The following is a 24,244-nucleotide window of genomic DNA, read 5'->3' on the forward strand; positions in this document are numbered from 1 at the left end:
TTATTTAGACACACAAAATAAAGACCAAAATTGCGATAAACCAGAACACAACTTGCATTTATCAAATTCTGGGATAATCTTGACATTATCGCCTTAACAGCTACCCCAAATTTGGCACTGGCCTTATCAGAGCCAACAAAATATTTGTGTTGAAATTGTTATGATTGCACTGAATGACTAGTTAGTTCTGCATAGTCTTACCTTGAGCACAGGGATTAGTTTCACTTGTTCTTCCAAATCTTTCATGCGTCTTAGGCTGATGGCCATTTGATCCCTAATACTGTAAAGAGTATTAGGGCTCAAATCGACCGCATTGCTACGTATGAATTCGATTTCGTCCTTTGCGTCCAAGGTTGGCGGAGTTTTGTCGTGGCTCGCTGATCGTTGACTGCTCTCCGCTGAGACGCATGATTCTGAAAAGGAAATCATTTTGAGTAATAGTTCCATGATTTGAAGGGATGGGGGTGGGATACTAACTTATTTGAAATTTCGATTTAAGTCGTTTCATTATTCTATTCATTGCGAAAAAGTCGTTGTAAATTAAAGTAAAGGTTGTTAGTCTAGGATCTAGAACGGCAGATAGTGCTGTACGTCATCGCAACATTTCGGAAATATTGCCAAAAAAATTTTGGCAAATTTCAAAAACAAAAAAAAAGATTGCGAAAAGTCAATTTTGAGACATGGTTGCACGAAACAATGTTATGCTACTACTAGCTTGCTTGCACTCGAAAGCTAGTCAACCGCACTCACGCAATGATCTTATCGCGCTTTTTGATAAGGTCTGAAAGCCTTTTTGGCAGCTTTAAAAACGTTATCAATAAAATACGTATGTCGTTTTCGTTAATAACAATTAAAAGTCGAATAAAACTTTTTGAAAAAAATAAATCAAACAAAGATAGCACAATCGCAAACCGTCAATGTCGGCGCCTCGGAAAGTATTTTCCCTTCCAAACGTCGCGATCGTGTTCGTTAGTTTCGCGCGAGTTAGTAAATAAATCGATTTTCTTCACGCTATCTTGTAGATTACGACGAAGAATCTGTTTATTTAAATTTTAGATTTTTTTTTCCCCTTTTTTGTTTTAAATTTTTATCACTTTCTCATTATCGCTGTGCATTCGTTTTTGCTCTCTAAAACTACGTGCGAAGTCGATTGTGCTATGGCTAACGTGAAACTGTTTGCATGTGAAGCTTGTCCGAGTTTTCCTCGCCGTTGAAGAAAATCAAGAAAAAAATTATTAAATTTTCCCCATCTTTTAACTCTGCACCTAGTGTTCAACAAACCAAAATAACTAAAGCGTGTAAATAAATATATATCTGTATCTTATGAGTGAATTTATTTCGGGTGAAAGATTTTTCATTGTCGATTTTCGCAATTTATTATGCCTAAGTGTGTCCTGAAAAAATTAGGCACTCGAAATGCTATAAGAAAATCTAATGTGAAGCCGGAAAATGTTGTGCTAATGTAACCCAGAAACGGTATAAATTGGCAAAATTCAAAAATATCCCGTCTTCGCTTTATGTGAGCTCTTAAAATAGATTTCTGTTGGATGAATATCTGGCAAGTGGTTGAAGATGAAAACCATAAGAATATAGGAGAAAGTGGTCAAACATGAAGAAAATTACACAGGTCCAACTTGAGGGCACTTAATTAAATATGGGAAAACATATGTTACGTATGTAACCTGAACTGAGCGATTCAAATTCGTTAATTTATTGAAACGAGGAGCACGAACAGAGGGCATCAGCAACAACTACATCCCCCCTATCCCCACTTGGCTTTAACCAGCAATGCATGGATAATACAGTATTATCTTGACAAATTCGCTGCTTGGGCTCCCAAGCCCTTTGTAAGTCTGTCAACTTTCAGTATCAGATTTATTTTTATGAGAAAAATCTTTCAATCAGTGTGTAATCTCATGAGAAAATCTGAGTATCTTACGATCTTCCCCTACTTACATAAGTACTTCTTCACTTGAAAACGCCCAGCCTACCTTATATTATTGCATATAAACGATGCAATTAGCGTCTTCAAAGATATAATGAAAGAAATATGGGGTGACTCCCGACCATAGGATAAGATTATGTTTCAAAAGAAACTGCCAACTAATTTAGAATAATATCATGGGATTCGCTCCATGGAAGTGGAAATGGTTATGAAGATTGAATTGACATGTTTATATTTTTCCTAGGGAAATAGAATGGGAAAATATCAACTTGTGCAGTCTTACGAGGGAACTGCAATAATGAAGACTCATTAGAATACGATTATGCTCAAAATGGCTATGCAAATGCCCTTTGACTTTCGTTTAATTGCATGCAATTAATTTTAGATAATAAAAAGTAATGCAATTACTTTACGATCATGTGAAACGCTGGGGATACAATTAACTTTATAAGTGGAAAGCGCAGATTCAGATCCATATTTAATAATTTCGAATCCATCATCATCAACGGTGCAGCAACCGGTATCCAGTCTAGGCCTGCCTTAATAAGGAACTCCGGACACCACGGTTTTGGGCCAAGATCCACCAATTCGTTCCATCTCAGGTAGGGTTTGCCTCGTCTTCTTTTTCTACCAAAGATATTGACTTTATAGACTTTCCGGGTGGGATCATCCTCATCCATACGGATTAAGTGACCCGCCCACCGTAACCTATTGGGCCGAATTTTATCCATAATTTGACGGTCATGGTATCACTCATAGATTTCGTCGTTATGTATGCTACGGAATTGTCCATCCTCATGCAGGGGGCCAAAAATTCTTCGGAGGATCCTTCTTTCGAACACGGCCAAGAATTTGCAATTTTTCTTGCTAAGAACCCAGGTCTCCGAGGAATACATGAGGACTGACAAGATCATAGTCTTGTACAGTAAGAAGCCTTTCTCTAAATCCCTGCATGCCTACCTCAAATCCAAAGAAACCGCCCTCCACGAGGTAATTGGCACGGTTGAACGATCGCTGCAGTACAAGCAATATACCCTCGCCGCCTTCTTGGATATAGAGGGAGCTTTTAACAACGTCAGTACCAACGCCATCAAGGAAGCCTTGACCGGTATTCGATTGGAGGGATATCTCACGCATGGGATTATATCCATGCTAAGTACCAGGGTAATCCAGTCCGATTTGGGAGGCAACCACTTGACCAGCGCTGTGAACAGAGGCACGCCCCAGGGTGGCGCCATCTCACCGGTGCTCTGGTTAATAGCAATGGGCAAATTTTACATACATTGGACAGCAGCGGGGTGAAGGTGATGGCGTATGACGACGACTTTGTAATATTAATATCAGGAATGTTTTTGTCCATAATGAACGACATCATAGAAGGAGCGTTGCGAAAGGTGTGCCTGTGAGCTGCAAGATGCAGACTCAGCACAAACCCAACCAAAACGCAACTGATGCTGTTCACCACCAAGACAAGGATACCTGAATTCCATCTACCACGGCTGAATGAACAAAGATTGGTTCTTTCCTCTAATGTAAAGCATGTGGATGTAATCCTGGATCTTAAGCTAAATTGGAGATTGAAGATAGAACTGAGGGTTAAGAAGGCCTGTATAGCCTTCTATGCCTGTAAGAGAACCTTTGCGAAGAAATGGGGTCTCCGGCCGAGGATGGTTCTCTGGATGTACACCGCTGTAGTGCGTCCGATCCTCACGTACGGATCTATTGCATTGTGGCAGGCTTTGAAGAAGAAATACAATAGAACGAAGCTTAATAGGATTCAGAGAACCGCGTGTGCGGGTGCTACGGGGGCTCTGCAGTCCTGCCCGGCAGATGCTCTCAATGTACTCCTGCATCTCCTCCCCCTAGACCTCCACATCAAATATATTGCAGCGTGCAGTGCCGTCAGACTACGTGAGTCCGGATCCTGGGCAACGAAGTCCTATGGCCACAGCAACATTCTAGATGAAATACCTCGGGAAATCTGGGCATCCCCACGGACTATGCCAACTAATTTAGAATAATATCATGGGATTCGCTCCATGGAAGTGGAAATGGTTATGAAGATTGAATTGACATGTTTATATTTTTCCTAGGGAAATAGAATGGAAAAATAACAATTTGTGCAGTCTTAAGGGGGAACTGCAATAATGAAGACTCATTAGAATACGATTATACTCAAAATAGCTATGCAAATGCCCTTTGACTTTCGTTTAATTGCATGCAATTAATTTTAGATCAACGAAAGCAATCGCTTTACGACCATGTGAAACGCCTCGGATACAATTAGCATTCTAAGTGGACAATGCGGATTTAGATACATATTTGATACCTTCTCTAATAATTTTAAAGATAGCAAATTCTATGCAGAACTCATGAAATCAGCAAAACTACTTCACTCTTCTTAATTCTACTGAAAATATCTTATCCAAGCACAATACACCTGAAAAACATTAATAATCTCACCTGCAGGGTCAAAATATCGATTTTTCCAATCCGTATCTGAAAGCTTAATTTTCGACTTTTTCTTAGTGCGTTCGAGCGTCCTTTCAAAGTCACTGACTACTTCGTCAAGTGCGTCACGCACAAAGGCCGTTGCCTCGATTGCGCTGTGTGCGCTATGTGTAGATGCTGGTGACGCAGCTGCTGATTTTAACGCCAGGCCAGCAGTGGGTGATTCATCGTATGGGAAACAGGAGGGAAAATCGGAAAATATGTCTCTTGCATTTCGATGTGGAACAGCTGCTATCACCCTCGGAGAATCCGGCTCATATTCGTTCTGGACCTGTGGATTCACGGGAGAAACCATTAAAATTACTACATCGCTGTTGGGCTGAAAATAATATAGAAAACAAGCAATCGATGGAGAGTTTTTCCCCCAATTTTCTTTTCCTAAGGCATGTTCAAGCAATGAACAAGTTGAAAAATTTATATTTCATTACAAAATGGCCAATTGATATAGTCACTTACCATCATAAGTATACTACCTACAAGTAACGAATATCAGACCTCAATAAACACTTTTCCCGGAATTTTCATATTAGGATATCCCCCATATTCCAAAGACTAAGTTCATGAAAATTGCAGGAAAATTTCAACGTACAATTAACGCAAAACCTACTTAATTCAGATACATAGTTCAAAAATAATCGAAATCCTTCTACGTTTTATGACCATCTTAAACTGGAAAATTCGCATTTTCCCTTTAGCTTCTTTGAATCTTTCACTCAAAGGAACGAAATTTCGCGGTCTGAATAGCAAATTTAAAAAGAATTTCTGTTGCAGCTGTTGTATAGTCTAAACGCACCATAAAAACCATGCGGTGGTGCAGATACTAATGATGGAGATAAATTAAGAAAATGCTTTGAACCATATTAACTTCACGTAATACCAGACGTGATATGAAGCATTAGGGAAGTCTATATATGTAGAACACTTTTCTTTTTCAAATTTTTATTATCCTTCTATACGTTGACATTATGGGAGTGCCTGTAAATGTGGCAGAAACACAAGATTGTCTAGCGGTAATAAAAGATATTTTCTTGGGTATGAAGGAGGATCCCTTATCTTATACATATGAGATAGCTGTGCGAATTTCCCACTACCTAGCGCCTTTTATCATATCCAACGTCCCATTTCCAATCCACAAAATTCCTTCGCAACTCTGCCTTAATAAAAATTACCATATTTTCGGGAAATACTTTGAAGAATTATTCAAATTTTTCTTTTCAATTTCTTAATCAAAACCTGTCACCCACCCGTGAAATCCCCCATACCCTAAATCCCTTCTTAATCATTACATAGTTATCATTTTAAAACATAAAATTATCATTACTTATTCACCCTCGCAATGTTATGTACTTTTTATTGCTAGCATACAATAGAATGCATTTTTAACCAGCGAATCCATACCGACAATAGACTGCTTACTTACGGACTGCTTTTTGATTTTAATTTTATTTTTGAATAGTATGTTACCTTTAAAAATGGTCACTTATATGTAGTTTGGCTTATCCAGCGTTTACCCTGTGAGATAAGGCTTACGAATACACATAAAGTCTTCCCTGCTTGTCGTAAGAGTCAACTAAAAGCGATAGAAATTAGTAGCCACTCGCCTGCAAATCTTAAAACTTTATTGCTACCGAAACGTCATCAACGCCTGGAATAGTGACTGACCTCCCGCCGAAGACCTTTCGCTATCGAGAATGGACTATGATTGGTTTCTGGAATGTGCGCACGCTCCTCGACAATGGTAGCGAGGATCCTCAGAATGCTCGCTTTCTCCAACTTGAGCGTTAATTCCAGCGATATAAACTGGAGATTCTCGGCCTAAGCATAGTAAGATGGTGGAACTTTGGAGAGAACTCCTTCTTTTCCTTCCTTCTTTTCTCACACTTAGGGCAATGTGCTTTTGTACTCTGAAAAGCCATGTGGTAGCAAACGCGAATCCGGTGTCGGGTTATTTCGGATATCTACTGAAAGGCGCGCTCTCTTGACTCGGGGGACGGTTTCTGAAAGACTTCTAACTGCAAGACTTCGGTCCGGGTTAAGGAGTATCACAATCCTACAATATTATGCACCAACGAAAACTTCCGATATAGTGGAGAAGGATGCTTTCTACAAGCAATTAAACGTGGTTCGGGGCAAGCTTCCTAAAGGTGACATTGTGATCGTGATGGGTGATCAGAATGCCAAGGTGGGCTCCCAAAACACTTTGTTCAGCCATTTGATGCAAAAACACGGTTTTGATGACAGGAATGATAATGGTGGGAGGTTCCTGGATTTCTGCAACTTTCACCGCCTCGTAATTGGTGGCCCATTGTTAGAGCACAGAGCCTGGCTTAAGGTCAGTTGGGCTTCAACTGCCCGACGCTGTACGAGCAATCAGATCGACCACTTCGCGATCAACAGTAGATTTAGGAGTTGTCTTCTGAATGTGCGTAACAAGAGAGGTTTTGTCATCGGCCTCGAAAGGGATCACCACCGGACGGTCACTTATGTTCGTTTGCGTGTTTTTTTCGCCAATTCTCGCAGGTTTGAGAGGCTGCGACCTTCCCCAACATCGATCACTTGTACGACCAGCTGTCGCTCGACAGTGGGGAAGCTATCTTGCTAATCTGGAAATAAATTATGTGCTAGTGGTCTTTCTGTGTTGCTATAGTGAAAGTGAACTCTACTGTTAATTAAAAACTCCAAGCTTCCATCAATACCTGTTTGCGTTGTGTCATCGGAGTACGCTGGCCTGACACTCAGCTTTGGAACTAAGGATCTCAGTCTCCGTGATTGTAGAAAATTACAGAAACTCAGATCATAAAATGGAATGACCGCATTATTAACTAAAACTAACAGTTGCGGCGGGTTACTGCCTGAAAATATTATTATTATTGGGCCGCCATTAAAAATGCTTTTTCTCGGATGGTACACAGGTCGCCGGCTACGTCCCAAAAGAGCGTCATAAGATCTGGCAGACTGCGGAATCGTGGAAGCGGATCGATGAATATATTGAGTTGAAGGTTCTACTGACTCCGATACCCAGCAAAGTCTCCAGAAGTTCAGCATAGTATACGTCGTGGCAAGAAAGAATTTGCGCTGATCAAGGAAGCAGAGTATGCCGCAGATCGCAATGATTTTAGAACTACTACTGCATCACGAAACAGTTTGGATATAATCGCAAATCTCTCGTTGGTCCTGCGAAGGAAGTCAACGGTCAATTTCTCATTTAAGATGATGAACAACTGAAGAGGTGGAAAGAACACTTCACTACGGTTCCTAACTGTATCACATGCAGTGAGGTTTCTCCTCGTCTGGATGAAATGGCTAGTCACTATAGCATACGGATTATTCCTCCCAGCTGAAGAGAAACCACTTCGACTATCAATGCACTCAAAAGGGGTAAAGCAGCTGGGCTTGATGGTCTCCCCGCAGATTGATTTGTCACTGCACCTGCAGTTACTGCAGATCTTTTACTTCCACTCGTACGGAAGACTTGGGAAATAGAGACCTTTCCCAGATAGTGGATGAAGGGAATGATCGTTAAGATTTCAAAGAAGTGGACCCGTTTTAAGTGGGACAATTGGAGGGGTATCTGCCTGCTCACTGCCATTGCAAAGATAATGGCTAAAATAACACTTGAACGTATCAAAGAGAATCTCGAAACCTTGACCGACAGAAAGCAGGTTGTTTCCACCTTCCTCCTGCATTGACCGCATCAACACCCTACGGATCATTTTGGAACACTGCCCCAAAGTTAATCTTCGCTGCCCCTAGATTTCGAGAAAGCTTAAGATAACATGAATAGGCAGGGCATCTGGAGTGCTCTACTTTGGAGAGGCATTCCGGAAAACACTGATCGCTATTATCAGAGCAGCATATGATGGCATAAAAAGTCACGTGCTGTGCCGAGCTAAAATTTCGGAGAATTTTGAGGTCCTAAGCGGAATCCGCCAGGGCTGCATCCTGCCACCGATATTATTTCTTCTTGTTACCCATGACGTTCTTCATGCTGCCTTGTCTGGAGGACGAGGAGAAATTCAATGCACGATGACATCTTTCCTCAAACACCTTGACTACGCTGATGACATATGTTTGCTGTTTGCTAACTATCTCATCGTTGACAATAGTTTCCTCCCCCTAATCGTTCCGTCCAAATCGTTGGCGTCGTCGGACTCTCCGTGTATAGTCATCGTCGAGTCTATCGCTCGCTGATGCACCCTCGTAATTGGACTACATTTCTTCAGAAGCCTGAAGCCAGAAGCTTGGCATCATTTTGACGGCGTTTCTTTTCAGTAACCAATTGAAAACCGCCCGATGAATTTATTCTGAGTGCACTCCTTGACTAAAGGGATCAGCCTATAGGTCCACTGGTCCAGTTTCATGTTTAGCGTTCTTCATTTCCAATCCTACGGATTTAAACTTTCCGTTACGAAACCTGACATCATCGCAGCATGTTCGAATTCTAAACTGAATTTCAACAACTTTACGAGTTCCAGTGAATTCATAGAGAAGAACCCCCTTTTTTAATCGCACTTAATTATGTAACATTTAATTACACCTGAACCATGTATATAACCGACGCGTATCGTTCGAGCTCTGAAACTGGATCAACTCGAAAGGCGCTATCCTGCTAAAGGGAAAACGATGCGAATCCTTTGCTAGGAAACTGCGTTGTCACTTTGATATCAAACTTGATAGCATAGCTGCCCTAAATCGTTATTAGGTTTTATTTGTTTCCTACGAACTCTCAAGCACAAATCATCTAGTAGTTTAGGCCTAATCAAGCCGAAGCAAAATCAATTTTTGTTTTGGGATTGAAGTAGCCAGTCAGTCATCCACTTGCTGCAGCAGACCAAATGGGCCAGCGTCCTAAAACAGTGACCCCCAGCCCCGACTTTGCTTAATAGTCTTGTAAGAAAAAGGAGAACGGGGGAAGGGTAGTTTCCCCTGATGTGAACCACATATATATGACACTCGAAATGGCCACCTTTTTATTTCAGACTTAAATTGAATAAAAACTTCCATCTAAATAGGGGAACCTGGAATAGGTTCTAAATATTATAATAAATTATATTTTATACCTGCCTAACATAGTATGCTGGTCCCAAGCCCAGGTAAAGGAGGAGGGTTTGAGGCAACGTACTCTGTACTATCCTCAGTAAAACAAAAATAAAATGCTGAGATCAGGGAAAGAGATAAATAGAGTATAGTTGGAGTTATTCTACTATGCTAAATCCTACCTGATCTCTCTTGGTGACAGGCCCCGCGACAGGTCGACCAAGAAAATGCATAGAATGTCGTTACAAACATGATGATCGGATTAAGTCAGAGGCCTCGGAGAAATGCTAGGGCGTCCACCTCAGTCGACGCGGCAGGACGGGCCCCGGTCCTGTCGAGAAATGGGCAAGGGTTCTTGACGCATAAACGGCGTCAGGACGTAAGCAAGTTAGTCCGCATACAACGAACAAAACAAATACGTGTCTGCACGCTAAATGTTGGTACCCTAACTGGAAAGACCGAGGAACTCGCAAGAGCCCTTCGGAAAAGGTGCATTGACATCTGCGCTCTCCAAGAGACCCGATGGTCTGGTTCCAAAAGCTGCGACATTGAACGTGAACGCGGTAAAAATGGCTACAAACTTCTCTATTTTGGTAACCCACACACTCAATATGGTGTTGGCATTGCTATCTCAGAGGGTTTCCGTGATGCCATTAAAGAAGTCGAACGATTTGATGATTGGCTGATGAAGCTCACCATTATATCAGCTGATCGCACTATTCACTTCTTCACCGCGTATGCACCACAGACAGGCCGACCTGATGCCGAGAAAGATGCCTTCTGGCAACTTCTCGATGAAAAGACTTGTCACGTGCCTGCTGACGATTACATAATCATTGCCGGCGACCTTAATGGTCATGTGGGTGAAAAGGCAGACGGTAACAGGTGCCATGGGGGAAAGGGGTTCGGAGCGCGCAACGATGTTGGCGAGCGTATAATCGATTTTGCGGACACCCATGACCTTGTACTTATGAGTACATGGTTCATCAAACGATTGTCTCATCTTCCCACATTTTATAGTGGGAACAATAAAACGCAAATCGACTATATTCTCATAAGACGTCAACATTTTACCACTGTCACTGATTGCAAAGTCGTTCCCTATGAGACCATCGCACCTCAACATCGGCCGTTGATTGCTGTCCTGCGAATTAAGCCACCGATAAAACGGCGTGAGGAACGCACTGGCCCGCCGCGCATTAAATGGTGGCGATTTGGTGAGAAGAACGAAGAAACGGTCTCACTCATACGATTGCCAACCATTACGAATGTGGAAGAATCATGGAACCAAATGAAAGACACGATCCACAAAGCGGCCTCTGCAACCCTCGGGGTCACCAAGCCGGGTAAGCGGTACATCAACCGAGATACTTGGCTTTGGAATGATGATGTTGAAATGAAGGTCCATGAAAAGAAACGCCTCTACCACAAATTTCTCGACGATAAAACGCCTGCTAATTGGCAAATTTATAAGAATGCCAACCGGGAAGCAAAGAGAGCGGTCGCTGTCACCCGAGCGAACCATTTCCAAAATCTTTACGATAAACTGGACACTCGGGATGGCGAGAGAGATCTGTATCGACTTGCTAAAAGCCGTGATGAACGCACACAGGATATCGAACACTTCTGTTGTGTTAATGACAAGAACGGTACTTTGCTTACTGATCGTCGAGCCGCGACGGATAGATGGCGAGAATACTTCGAGCAGATTTCAACTGAAGAATTTGCTCATCCTCCACTTCCACAATCATTGCCGACATTTGGAGCAGTTCCACCAGTCAGCGCAACTGAAGTCGAGGAGGCAATAAAACAAATGAAATCGGGGAAAGCAACAGGACCTGACGACATCGCATCTGAGCTCTGGAAAGCAAAGAGCTGGGACCCAACACTGTGGCTGAGTGAATTCTTTAACCGGGTTATTCAGGAAGGAAGAACACCATCTGACTGGCAAGAAAGTACCACTGTTCCAATATGGAAAAAGAAAGGTAGCCCAGCAGAATGTTCAAATTACTGTCCGATCCGGTTACTTTCCCATACCATGAAGATTTTTGAACGCATTCTTGACAACCGTATTCGCGAATTCGTTGAAATAACCGTGAATCAAGCCGGATTTGTCAAGAACTGCGGAACTACTGACGCAATACACGCTGCGCGGTTACTCATGGAGAAACACCGTGAGAAGCATCGCCCTCTTTACATTGCCTTTCTGGATCTAGAGAAAGCGTTTGACCGTGTACCACACGAACTCATCTGGTATGCTTTACGACAACACTTCGTGCCAGAAGAACTCGTGCGCTGGGTTCAATTGCTCTACCACGATCCGAAAAGTAAAGTTCGAAGTATGGCGGGTGTATCAAAACCGCTTCGTGTCTCTGTTGGAGTTCATCAAGGAAGTGCCCTCTCACCACTCCTCTTTGTCCTCGTTATGGACACCGTCACACGGGATATCCAACGTCCAGCGCCCTACACACTGGTTTATGCAGATGATGTTTTCCTAGCATCTGATAGCAAAAATGATCTCGAGCAACTTGTTCAAAAATGGAATGATCGCCTCATGCAACACGGTCTCAGATTGAATTTAAACAAAACTGAATTTTTGACGACCGATCCCCATGAAACAGGCACAATCACTGTCAGCGGCAGTGATCTGCCCAGATCTGAGCGATTTAAATACCTCGGGCAACGCTATCAGCCAATGGAGAGCTGCGTTATGAAATTGCTTCACGCATTAACGCAACCTGGATGAAGTGGCGTTCCACAACTGGTGTCCTTTGTGATCGACGTATCAACGAACGTCTCAAATCTAAAATTTACCGCAATGTTGTCCGTCCAGTCGCTCTCTATGGTTCTGAGTGTTGGCCGACCATAAAAGACAATGAACGGCGTCTCGCGGTAATGGAGACGAAGATGCTACGTTGGACTAGTGGCGTCACACGTTTAGATCACATCCGAAATGAGGATATCCGCGATCGTTATGCGAGAGAGGCGTCTTCGATGGTATGGTCACACAATTCGTGCAAACGAGAATTCACTTGCAAAGATTGGTCTGAACATCAAAGTCGATGGTAAACGACCAAAGGGCAGACCTAAACAACGGTGGCTTGATACGCTGGATGGGGATTTGAAAGCCTCGAGATTGCATCCAGATCAGGCATTCGATAGAGCCAAATGGCGAAGCCGATCACGACGAGCCGACCCCGCTTGTGAACGGGACAAAGGCTGAAGAAAAAGAAAGATATTTTATACCTGCCTCTTCCAAATGATACTTTAATTTTTATTTTTTATTTTAAAAAATATTTTTTTAGCTCTTTTAGTAATGTACAGTTGATGGGGGTTTTTACCTAATACTAGCACAAAGAGCGAGTTAGACTTAGGCAAAATAGAACCGCTTTCGTTGTGGTGATTGGTGGTAAGTTATTACGAAAATCTGCTGATATGCCCCTCCCCCTTCGCATAATTAGGTACGCATTCAGAATGATATATTTATGCATAGCCAAAACCAGACCGTGCGAGGCTTTCAGGATACCTAGTGAAGAATATAGATATAATATCCGTAGCTGGAAATATTCGTCTTCTATAGATCCGATGCTGACAGACTGTCAAAGACGAAGAATGACGCCTCGCGTTAATGGAAATTAAGGTATTATGTTCACATAACAAGCCAAACGAGGACATCCGTGATCGATATGGGGTTGTACTGATCGTGGAAAATTTACGAGAGAGGCATCTTCGATGGTATAGATATATAGTTCAATCAAAACTCATTAACTAAGGTTGGTTGACGCATCGAACTTAATGGAGATTGTCCTTCTTTTCCACTCATTGACCCGGTCCGACTTCGCCCAACCTGAGAATTGAAGTATCGGTCCTTCAAGTTAAGTGGAATCACTCTGCACTCTGCAACAACTTTCCACTGTTTCCACTGTTGCAATAAGGATGAGTCGCAGAGCGCTTCATAATTAAATTTATCTCACTGCAGTGTAAATTTTGTGGATCTTTATCAGTTGAGGAAAAATGAAAGTACTCTACAAAGAATCATCGCAAATTCGCTGAAGCTGGTGAACGCAGTCCATCATATATTTGTCAGAGCGCAAACTCGGAATGCTTCAATTGGTCTGAAAACAAAAAAACACCTTTACGGACAAACCTGAAGCTAAAATTTCTGTAAGTATTTTATCTTACATATTTGAGACAAATGCAGCTAGCTTGAAGCATGGTTTTATGTATTATTCTGAAATTTTCTCTCCATTCATATGAATGGAGGGTGCAACGTTTTTTTCACAGAATGTGGCTATGTCATCAAGTGATCAAATGAAAGGACTCAATTAGTGCTTTTCGAAACTGGTCCCAAACTTGATATCAGGTGAAATTGAGGGCTCAAAACATGACCCTCAAAGAGTGTAACAGACCTCGTTCTCAGAACCTACCTAACCGAAAAATCTGAAAAAAAAACTCTTCAGACGCTACCTCACTTTTGCGCTGGAAGCAGGACGAAACCGTTACTCCTTTTTTGGTTTTTGAATGCTTGAGTGCCCCATACTAGGGATCCGTGGACCAAAAAGTGTAGGAGTAAGTTGCTCCCCATCACGTGGATGTGGACCTTCATATCCTAAACAATTACCCAGCTTTAGTTTAGTTTAGACTCAAACAACTGGCGGTTTAACTTTAATATAATTCGCAACCTTGTCGTGCCTTTGTGATTATATAAAGGAGCGTTTTTCCACCTGTTGCCACTTTCGGCCACGCTGCTCCCAGGGCAGAGGTGAGGCAGCATCTGAAGAGTTGCCTCTGCCCTGGAAAGAACCGTTACTCCGTTTTTGTTTTTGTTTTGGTTTTTCAAGGATCTATTTTCAGAAAGTACCCAACCCAATTACCTTAATAAAAATTAAGGTGATCCATACATATGATATCTAGGCTCCGGAATACTCTCCGTTACGATATCTGCTAAAATAAAGTTATTAACAATACGTGATAGGTTTTAATATGAAGCAGAATTCTGGAAAATTTGAGGGAAATCCTATCATTACTAACAAAATTATATTAGTTCGAAGTTTGCCTCTTTCGCTACAATATAGAAATGGAATCATCGTGTACCCAAATATTCTTACATAAAAATTAACAAAACCTTTTTTACCTGAAACGCCGTGCTTCCGATTTTCGATTAGTTATATAATAGGTTATTTAAGAAGGTAGACATGGTAACTTTAGTAGGGCTTTTAACAGGATACTGCTCCCTAAACTACCGCATGGGAAAAATCGGGTTGTTGGTCTCGATTATATGTCTGTAGCCAATGTGAGGGAGGGAGAAGGAGACCGCCCTATATTTCATGCACAACTGCCAGACCCCCAGACCTTAGACTAAGTAAACCTGTAAAGGTTTTCTTCAACCAGGAATCTATACACTCTTTGCCTTTGAAGGACGTTCTCAAATTCGCAGAAGCTGATGAACACCGTTTATATCAAGTTTTTCAAAGTGGCAATTGCTTCCGAATTCGGAATACTATAATTTTTTTATGGAGGTATTATACAGACAAAATCTAAATTAAATTGATCTGAAAACATGAAAAAACTTCACAAAAAGAAAGGCATGAAGCTAAAATTTCTAAAATTTGTATGTTATTTCAGATAAATGTAGCTAACTTAGCGCATGGTTTTAAGTTTTTTATAGCAATTTTCTAATATGCTAATACGAACTTTTCCAGCCTGGATCATGAATCCCTGAAGAAGCCTCTTGGACCTGCTATTATTAGTGCAAATCATATTATTTTTGCACGTCTTCGTGAGTTTCAAAGCCGATCCCATTGAAAATTTCTCCGATCGATATGGCATTCATTGGCATTGCCCGATTCCACTTGAATTAAGTTTGTATGGTAGAGCTGAACATGGCCATAATTTATATATTTTTCATTCATGAACGATATTTTGTGTAATAATACGCGCTAATGTGCAATTAAATGCAGATTGATATTTGCAATTTATAAATTAGTTTTCCATGATCACAAAAATCGCTTTCGTACTCGAAAGGAGGATATTTTTTTGGGTGAATTGAACCTCTTGTCTTTATTTATGTGGCATGTCTGTTATTTAGAAAACAGATTCTACCAGAGGTTAATCTGTGCTCACACAATAATCACTATTTTAAATTTAGGGACTGTGTAATACATACAATATCTATCATGCATAGATATGTAGAAATTTATCTTACCTCTTTAACTGGATGCACTTTTTCCGTTGGTTGCCATTGATAAAAATCTTCCAGACCAAGCATCACCTCCAATGACTTACGAGATCGGCGCTTGTCTCTGCGCAAAAGTTGCTCCTTGGAAGGTTTCCAATTTGCCAGAGACTCGCAATATTGGATGAAGTCCAGATCGATATGATAGCCATAAGGGCAACAATTGCATCTTTGGAGATTCGGGTAGAGATATCCTGAAGAGAATAAGATATTCGATTAGATTCGCGACTTTTAAACTGGAGAACTTTCACTTTCATTGAATACTCTAAAAATCTAATCTAAAACTATAATTAATATTTTTAAAGGAAAATTTGGTGTGCTAAACTATTGTTATCTTAAAATTTTACGAAAATTTCAGTTTTCCAATAACTTCCGGATGTACTTTGTTGTCAATTGTACTCAATATGACTATTTTTTATTTTCATAGTACAATTTCAGCTATCTGTATGTACACAAGATCCACCAATAATATAATGGGTTGGTCTCCTACGTCAAATACTTTTTTCAAACACATCTGCAATTTCAGATACTGAAACAATGCAGAGTAAACAATAACGTAGCAATGTCACTATATGATCTGAATATTAAATTGAAATCTAAATTATGCATTCACTGCGGTTCCATTCCTGGCCTTCAGAATTTTAAGATATAGTATATTCAGTATAGCCGCTGAGAAAAAGAAAGTTTTCATCACTAAAATGAACAGTTATGGATAGATTTTCAGACGAATAAAAAAAGCTAGCATGTCTGCTATTATCAAGTAACTATCATATTCGGGGGAAATATATATGCCATGAACCACATTCACCCAGGGCACATAGGAAATGTATTTCTTGTATTGTAAATTTAGAAGATAAAAATTAATTTCGAAAGATATCGAGCGGACAAGCTGGCTATACAACACAACGTAACTAGCGCTAATAATAATGGTAGACAGATCCAACTTAATAGTAGAGTTAAATTTAACCTCGAAGAAGGAAGATATCACTTTTGTCCTGCTGTTTGCTAGAACTGCAACCCCCTGGAAACAAATATGTAACCGTGGTGCATAGTTATCAAATGACCAAACTTGACATTTGATAATAAATGGCAATGAATCAGCTCCTTAAAACGAGGGGTAATATGTTTGTCATTTCCGCAAGTGAAGAAATAAAATCAGATGAGTTACCTTTTACGCTTTCTAATTCGAATTTTCGCTCATGATTTTGTGGAGGTATTTTTCCTGTGATTGCATGATGCACACGAAACTGAACAACATGAAATAGGCATAGTGTGGGCGAATGAAAAACCTACTCAAATATTAGTTCAAATATCCAAAAATGATCATTAACCTTTTTTGTTGGTATTTGCTTATGCATTACATTACAAGTCGAATGCTGCGAGAGCAGTTGATGATATGGCCTGAAATTCTGGATGTATTCGCGGAAAGTACCGCAGATTACTTTTCGGAGAAAAAAAAAGCTTGTATCTGTTAAATTTGAGGAATTGTTGGACAACGATTACGAAGTTGAGTTAGTTTACACTGCAGCCAGCGAAGACGATTTTCATTGTTTTTCTAGCACTTTTTGTGATTCCGGGAGGAAAAGTCTTAAACCATGAAAGGCCCATTGGTACTTTTCTTTGTGGATCTGTGAGAATTTTCAATGAGAAGGCTGTTAAATTCGTAGAGTTGCCCATATTATCCGGATTCTTCAAGTGCTGATTTCTTACGAAGGAAGATATGGGGAGACTAAGGAATGCCAGAACAGCGAGGTTGGGTTAAATGTCGCACAAAATTTGGAGCTGCAACGGAGGACCAACAAAGAAATCGAAATTAGCATGTCTTCGGACAATAAGTATATTTTTCCTTATTTTTGTTTTACTATACTTGGGATTCATATATGTTGATTGCGTCTTTTCGCCGAAGACGCAAAAAAGATTTCCAGATCCAGTAATATACAATTTCTACTCTACACAAATAGCTACTACGTAAAGTGGATGAATGGATCTAGATACAAGATTTTGTGATCAAATAATTCTTCTATCTTCAAATTTATCACTTTTCGTGTCTTGGCCGTTCGCTTATCTATTAATCGAATCATCTGGATTTGTTTTCATGTTTCAAGGAAGGAATTTTATGCAAATCTTGTGAACTTGTGACTTGTATTATCAGCATTATTCGATTTCAAAAGAAGCGAATTATTAAGCTTTCTAAATCTACCAATAATTGGGGGAAGGTAATCAGTTTTCATTTTAAACACACATATATTATAACAACCCCAAGAACTCCTTCTTTCTATTCCTACTCGTAACTACCACAAACTCGCACTAAATAAGGGGTATCCTTCCTTTCTGGTCGCCTGGCGAGGAAGGGTAGATACCCCTTATGCTGCGCCTCCTCGTATGAGGCAGAAAAAACATCCATTGAACCTATCCTCTCGACCACAAGTTTTCCCGGCTCCACTCCATTTCTTTTATTTGAGCTTGGCGTCCGTTTCGGTTCTAAAATTACGCAATATTTAGCATTTCAGGTTCGATACACTAAAGCATACATGAAATTTTCGTTAACGACATTTGAATGACTAAAGCGCCCTTCATACCTACGTGGGTGGTAAAGTTTCTTCTGATGCATCGCCGTTTGGCTATTATGAATTGGGCAGATCGGTTGGATATCAGGAAGAAAAGGAGCAACAGATACTTGAATGTAGGCAACAGAAGAAACGAAGCAATGCAAAAGAAAATGATTCATGGATCTCAAAGAGGGAAAGCCAATGGGGCCTCAATGGCCCTCTCGAACAGATATGCTAAATTCAATAAAATTCCATGCACGTTTAACGTACTTGCAAAGGGTAGTATAGGGCAAAACGTAGATTGGTACCCACGATGGAGCATAAAACCTGAGAAACGCCTGCTGAACCAACACCAACAACTCTACTACCAAACCCTATCTTCACCTCCACGTGGTGATCGCTTGGAGTTCTTTCTTTATGAAAAACTGCAGACGGAGAAGGATGAAGGCGACTCTTCCGCGCCTAAAAACAGGACAAAATGTACCAACTGGTCCTCCGGGTTGGGGGTTGGATAGGGCTGACAACCCTACACGGAAAACCAATGTTACGAAGCCACGGAAGGAGGCTCGGACAGGATGGATTTCAAAACGACGAACCCGACAACGACAGAGGAGACTGCAGAGTCGGAGAAGGATACCTTCTACGAGGCAGTTGAGCGAACCCTTGAAGCCTGTCCCAAGTATTACATCGAAATCAGATTTCAACAGTAAAGTAGGGACGGTGCCCGTATTCAGGCGATACGTCGACTTCCATAGCTTACATAGGGATACCAATGATACGGCCACAAAGATACTTGGCCCCAGCCGCAAAATAAGTCGGAACGTTTGACGACGAATATAAGCTAGCTACGGAACGGAAAAATGCCCCATACCAAGTAATGTTGCATTCTCAAACTCTCAACGCGGGCTCGCGCAGAGACTTATCACGAACTCCGGCGAGCGGAGAAGCGACTTCACATACGGAAAAAGGAAACCTGGGAGATCCAATAAATCTGTGAACTAGAAAAGTACAGGGAGCAACCGCACGAGGCGCGCAAGTTTTACGAGCAGGTCAGCAGGATGAAGCCTTACAGACCTCGATGCTCATCCTGTCGAGACAAAGAGGGAAATCTGATTTCCGACAGAATGGGCATATTAGAGCGATGGGTTGAGTAGTTTAATGAACTACTGAACAACCAGAACATCGGCGAGTTGGAGGTAGCGCCAACTAAAGACGACGGACAAATATTGTCACCACCAAGTGTAGGAGAAACAGTCCATGCAATTCATCGGCTTAAAAATTATAAGTCGCCAGGAACCGATGGAATTAAGTAAATATGGAGGCGACCAGTCATACCAACTGGTTCATCAACTTATGCTCCAGGTGTAAGACAGTGAATCGAATGCCTGATGACTGACAAAGAGGCATTATCTGTCCCATACATAAAAAGGGAGATATCACACAGTGTAGCATAGAGGTATCAAGTGGCTGAGTACCATCTATAAGTATTATCCGCTATCTTGCTAGGCTAGGCCATACGCCCAGAACATCATTGGCCCATACCAAAGAGGCTTCACTCCAGGCAAATCAGCAACAGATCAGATTTTCTCTCTGCAGCAAGCGATGGAAAAACTGTTGGAATATGGACACCAGTTGCACCATCTATTCATCGACTTTAAAGCCGCCAGGATAAAACTGTACACGGCCATGAGAGAATTCGGTAATCCGACGAAATTGGTAAGACTGACTAGGCTGACCCTGACCAATGTGCGAGGCCAGATAAAAGCAGCAGGATCACTCTCAATACCATTTGATATCAACAGGACGATTAAATCCGCGCACAGTTGTTGGCAGCCAACAGAGCCTATTTCAGCTTACAAAAAATGTTCCATTCGAAACGTCAAAAATAAGAAGGCGCCTGGACCCGATGATATCTTGGCAGAAGTATATAAACTGGTGTTTCACGCTCGAAGGTGATAAAATAGTTTAGTTTAAGAGAAGGGAGATCCGCAGGCGATGCTATCATTGAAGTTGTAGATACTTATTATCGAGATGGGACATCAATCGTTGATCTCGGCGACTAGTGCTGCTTGTAACGCTTGATGTCAGAAATACCTTTAAATCCTTAAAATTGCGTGTATACTAGGCAAATTAATGTCACGTACTGGGTTACCTCTTGCGGATATTGAGGGATATACCTGAGGACCGCTCCCTGACTATGAGACGCTGAAGAACCAGAGCTGGATGGAGATCACGTCAAGGGTAACACAAGGACGCATCCTACTGGAACTTTAAAACGCATCTGATGATAGCTTGCTGCGGCTCGACACACCAGAAGAGTCGATGCTGGTCGGTTATACAGGGTCTGTTGCGACATTTTTTGCTGGATGCACTGTTGAACTGACCCGAAGCAGACTTGGCAATAAAACATGGGAATATGGTTTCAGCTTCACGCTGGAGAGAACCAAAGTACTCATCCTGATCAAAAAGAGAACCTCGACCCTGTGCCTTGTGTCAATCGGCGAATTGATTATAGAGTCAATGAATGGTTAAATACCTTGGATCGACATTCGACCCGAAAATACACTTTTTTGAGCAAATCAAAGCTGCAGCGATTAAAGCCGTAGCTAGAGGCTCTGCCTTAAGTCAGCTAATAGCAAATTTTGGAGTCCGTACGTTTTAGTCAATACCGCGGAGATTTGGGCTACAGACAGAGGAACACGCATAGCTTTCACTCCGGGCAAGGATCTTCTCTCTAGAGTCCTAATTAATCGTGTGGTTATGGTATTTATCACCACGATTTGGAAAGGAGGTGGGTTAAGAGGGACCTCCTTCTTTCCCTCCTACTGCTTCCGAAGAAGTAGAAAATTCAACCATCGCCTTAGCTAGCACCGTAGCCTACGAGTCTGCACTTAGATGTAGGCGAATCGAACAGTCAACAGCAATCAACTCGCGGGAAGTTTCATCATTCAAATCACTTAAATTCATGATATCCATGATAGTTTCAGCAATAAACTTTTGCAACGGAAGGTCGTGGCTTAAGTCTCTGAGATAAATCAGAGTATTATCTCTCTATTCTGACCATATTACCCTTAACGATTCAATGCCTAGGTTCCTATTGTATGCACCATCGACTATTATTGCTGGTAAGAAATATCGTTTCAAGCTAGGTTCCTATCATACAACTACTTACAAAAAGAATCGAAAAGGCTTTCACATCACTGTATATCTCAAAGATTTTATTAGCTTCCGATCCGCCTACCAGTATTTCCTTTAGTTCTGGATGTAGATATCATTTATCTTAAATATACGATTACACTAATTGTTTTAAACTGTTAGATATCCTCTATTCAGACGTAAACAAATTATATTTTATTTCCTTGGAAAATATGACATTTATCTTAAATTTTAGAAAATTTATCTGTAGATATCCAAAACGAAACCGTGTCAACGCCTCCTATTAGAAACTCCCGTAATCATTTTGCAACCTACACAGCAAAATGCATTACAAGTTGGTTCTATTAATTTTCTATGGCGAGCAAAGAGCAATGACACAGAACCGAACAATCTTAGTGCAACCTACGTTTCAGTTCACAGCTTGCGTAGTTCTGGTCATAACAAGTTGCATGTAATATATGAAGTGTTTTATGTAGGCCATTATTGCCCCCAACTAGCAGTGCCATGCGGCTATAAACAATCTATTTCGTTGCGGTTTAACGTAGTTTGGATGTAGCGCGAAAACCATGTAAACAAATGTGAACCATAATAATAATGAATGAGGTTTTGTTTTACACAACATTTAAATAAAGACATTATTTGATGGATTCTACTACATCGAACAGATCCTTATTAGTTTAGTTGTTCAATGTCTAGAATACTAAAGTACATATCTCAGTACTTTGAATTAACAAAGATACAGTTAGCGGTCTATCATAGAACGATATACTTGAAAACACTCTGATCCCATATATGTATAATACGAGTACCTCCCACTTGAAACTTCTAAGTGAACCTGGGTTTGTACATGCTTATATATACAGTATCCAAACATTTGAATGAAAGATGACTAGAGCACATGATGATAGACAATAATTTTAATATAAAAAGCTACGTCATTATTACAAAGCATTAGTATGCATGCTAACTGCAAACCGTAAAAATAGTACACGAATGACGCAGGTAAGATGATTCTGTAATACTCTTAACAATTCAAACGCAACGCCGCCAGCGGACAGGTGTATTTTCTCTTATCAACCAGTATGCCCTATGAATCCTAGTTTTAGAATACGTTCAAGGGTATTCCTTGCATTTCTTAAAAGGTCCCACAAAGGGGTAGAAATTTGAGCGCTTGTAACATGCAAATTTCGAAACTTGATTGCTACGGAAACATCAACGAAAGCAAACATCAACCCGCCCAAGAATATTGATAAACACTGAAACACCATAAAATATGCTTTTATCATACATCTGATGCTGATAAAGTTGTCAGCCAAACTACGTCCCAAAAAAGACGTTACAAGACCTGGCTGACTGCGAACGTAAAGAGCTGAAAATTTTCTTGATAGCTGGAAACGGGGGTATCGTACTCCGTGACAAAAGATATGCTACTACTACTCTTATGTTAGAGAATCATCACAGAAGAGCCTCCAAGTGGTCCTAAGCCCTTCGTTGGTCCTGTAAGAGATCAAGCTCTGACGTTATACATGTCAATTGCGGGGATTACAGTATCATCCGCAAATACAGCAATCGTGGCATATTATTTTGCAGGATATCTCTAGTAACAAAGTAGAGTGTCGGATCAAGGATACTTCCTTGAGGGACGCCTAATGAAATTTTTCTAATGTCCGAATAGCAGTTTCCACAACGTACTCTGGAGAGTCTATTTACCACATATGCTTTAAGGATTGCAAAATATTATCTCGGGAAAATCTTTACCCAGTTTGACGTCAAAGATTCTGCGGTAAACCTCACCGAAAGCTTGAGTAAAGTCCCAGAAAGCCGTCGTTGCTGCCGTCTACTGTCCGGACCAGTCCCTCGATACCCACAATTTCAACGAATTCCATCTTTTTGCACTTCCCAACCAAGAGCACAAGGTAAAGCCTGGTATCTGATAATAGGTGGTTTGATGCACGGTCGAACCAGAATAGGGAAAGAGTCCACCGTCTCCTAACAAACGCCCATCCAAGCATAAACCGGTCCCACTTTAGCCCAGCCCTTACTACTCTACTATCACTCATATTACTGTTAACCCATCCTAATATATATCCTTTCCTGGAAATATTAGCGACATTAGCGACCACGATGCGGCATGGTATCTAACGACATCATCGACTGAACAGTTCGCCAGTACACTGAAGTAATTCAACGAGTATGCAATGAACTGATTCCAACCCGTAACCTTATCTTTCTCTCCAATGATAAAATTGACGATATCAAATTCAAAAAGACCCTTTGGCGGAGACTATTTAGAAATAGATGTTCTCCGCAGTCCTCTCACTTCAGTGAAGAAATCCGCAACCTTGACAGGTTCATCCCCCAAAAAATTTGAACCTTTACTTATCAACTACCTCCACAAATGCCTTTCCAACATCGAATTGAGCCCTGGCACGTTCAAGGCAATCAGAAAAACTTATCCTCCTCTGGAACTTGGTAGGATCATGTTCTATATTATAGCCCACATTGCTGCAAAATTTCGTGGTACGCTTTCTTCAGAGTTTTTGGTAGTTTCTGAGAATGGGTCCGTTAAAGAAATGATCACTTTCAACCCCCGGAATCCCCATCTTTTCGACAAATGTCAAAACTAAGACCGGCTTCGGAAAATACTAACCGAGACCTTTTATTTAATACCCCAGACGACCATATTTGGTGAAAAAAATGTACCCCCCTTTCACATGCATGGGGGTCCCTTAAATTCGACGCAGAATGATGTAACTCACTGTATGCGCACAAAACATGTGTACAAAACATTGAAAGAGTTATTGGGAGAAC

At 41.1% G+C, this 24,244-nt stretch overlaps 1 protein-coding gene across 3 annotated transcripts in view; it reads right to left on the bottom strand.

Annotated features, from left to right (window-relative positions):
* Positions 1-24,244, bottom strand: part of LOC119653603 (KN motif and ankyrin repeat domain-containing protein 2) — an 87,145-nt gene that overhangs the window by 23,188 nt on the left and 39,713 nt on the right. For 2 of the 3 annotated variants that reach the window (XM_038058357.1, XM_038058358.1), the window contains exons 3-5: positions 15,699-15,922; positions 4,409-4,727; positions 202-413 (exon numbers count right to left, since the gene is read on the bottom strand). In XM_038058357.1, the coding sequence (XP_037914285.1) occupies positions 202-413; positions 4,409-4,727; positions 15,699-15,922 (755 nt within the window). Of the gene's footprint in view, positions 1-201; positions 414-477; positions 1,156-4,408; positions 4,728-15,698; positions 15,923-24,244 lie in introns of those variants that run through there. The other variant, XM_038058359.1, reaches the window with a different exon arrangement.

Source organism: Hermetia illucens, chromosome 4, assembly GCF_905115235.1.
Source record: "Hermetia illucens chromosome 4, iHerIll2.2.curated.20191125, whole genome shotgun sequence".
Lineage (NCBI taxonomy): Eukaryota > Metazoa > Arthropoda > Insecta > Diptera > Stratiomyidae > Hermetia > Hermetia illucens.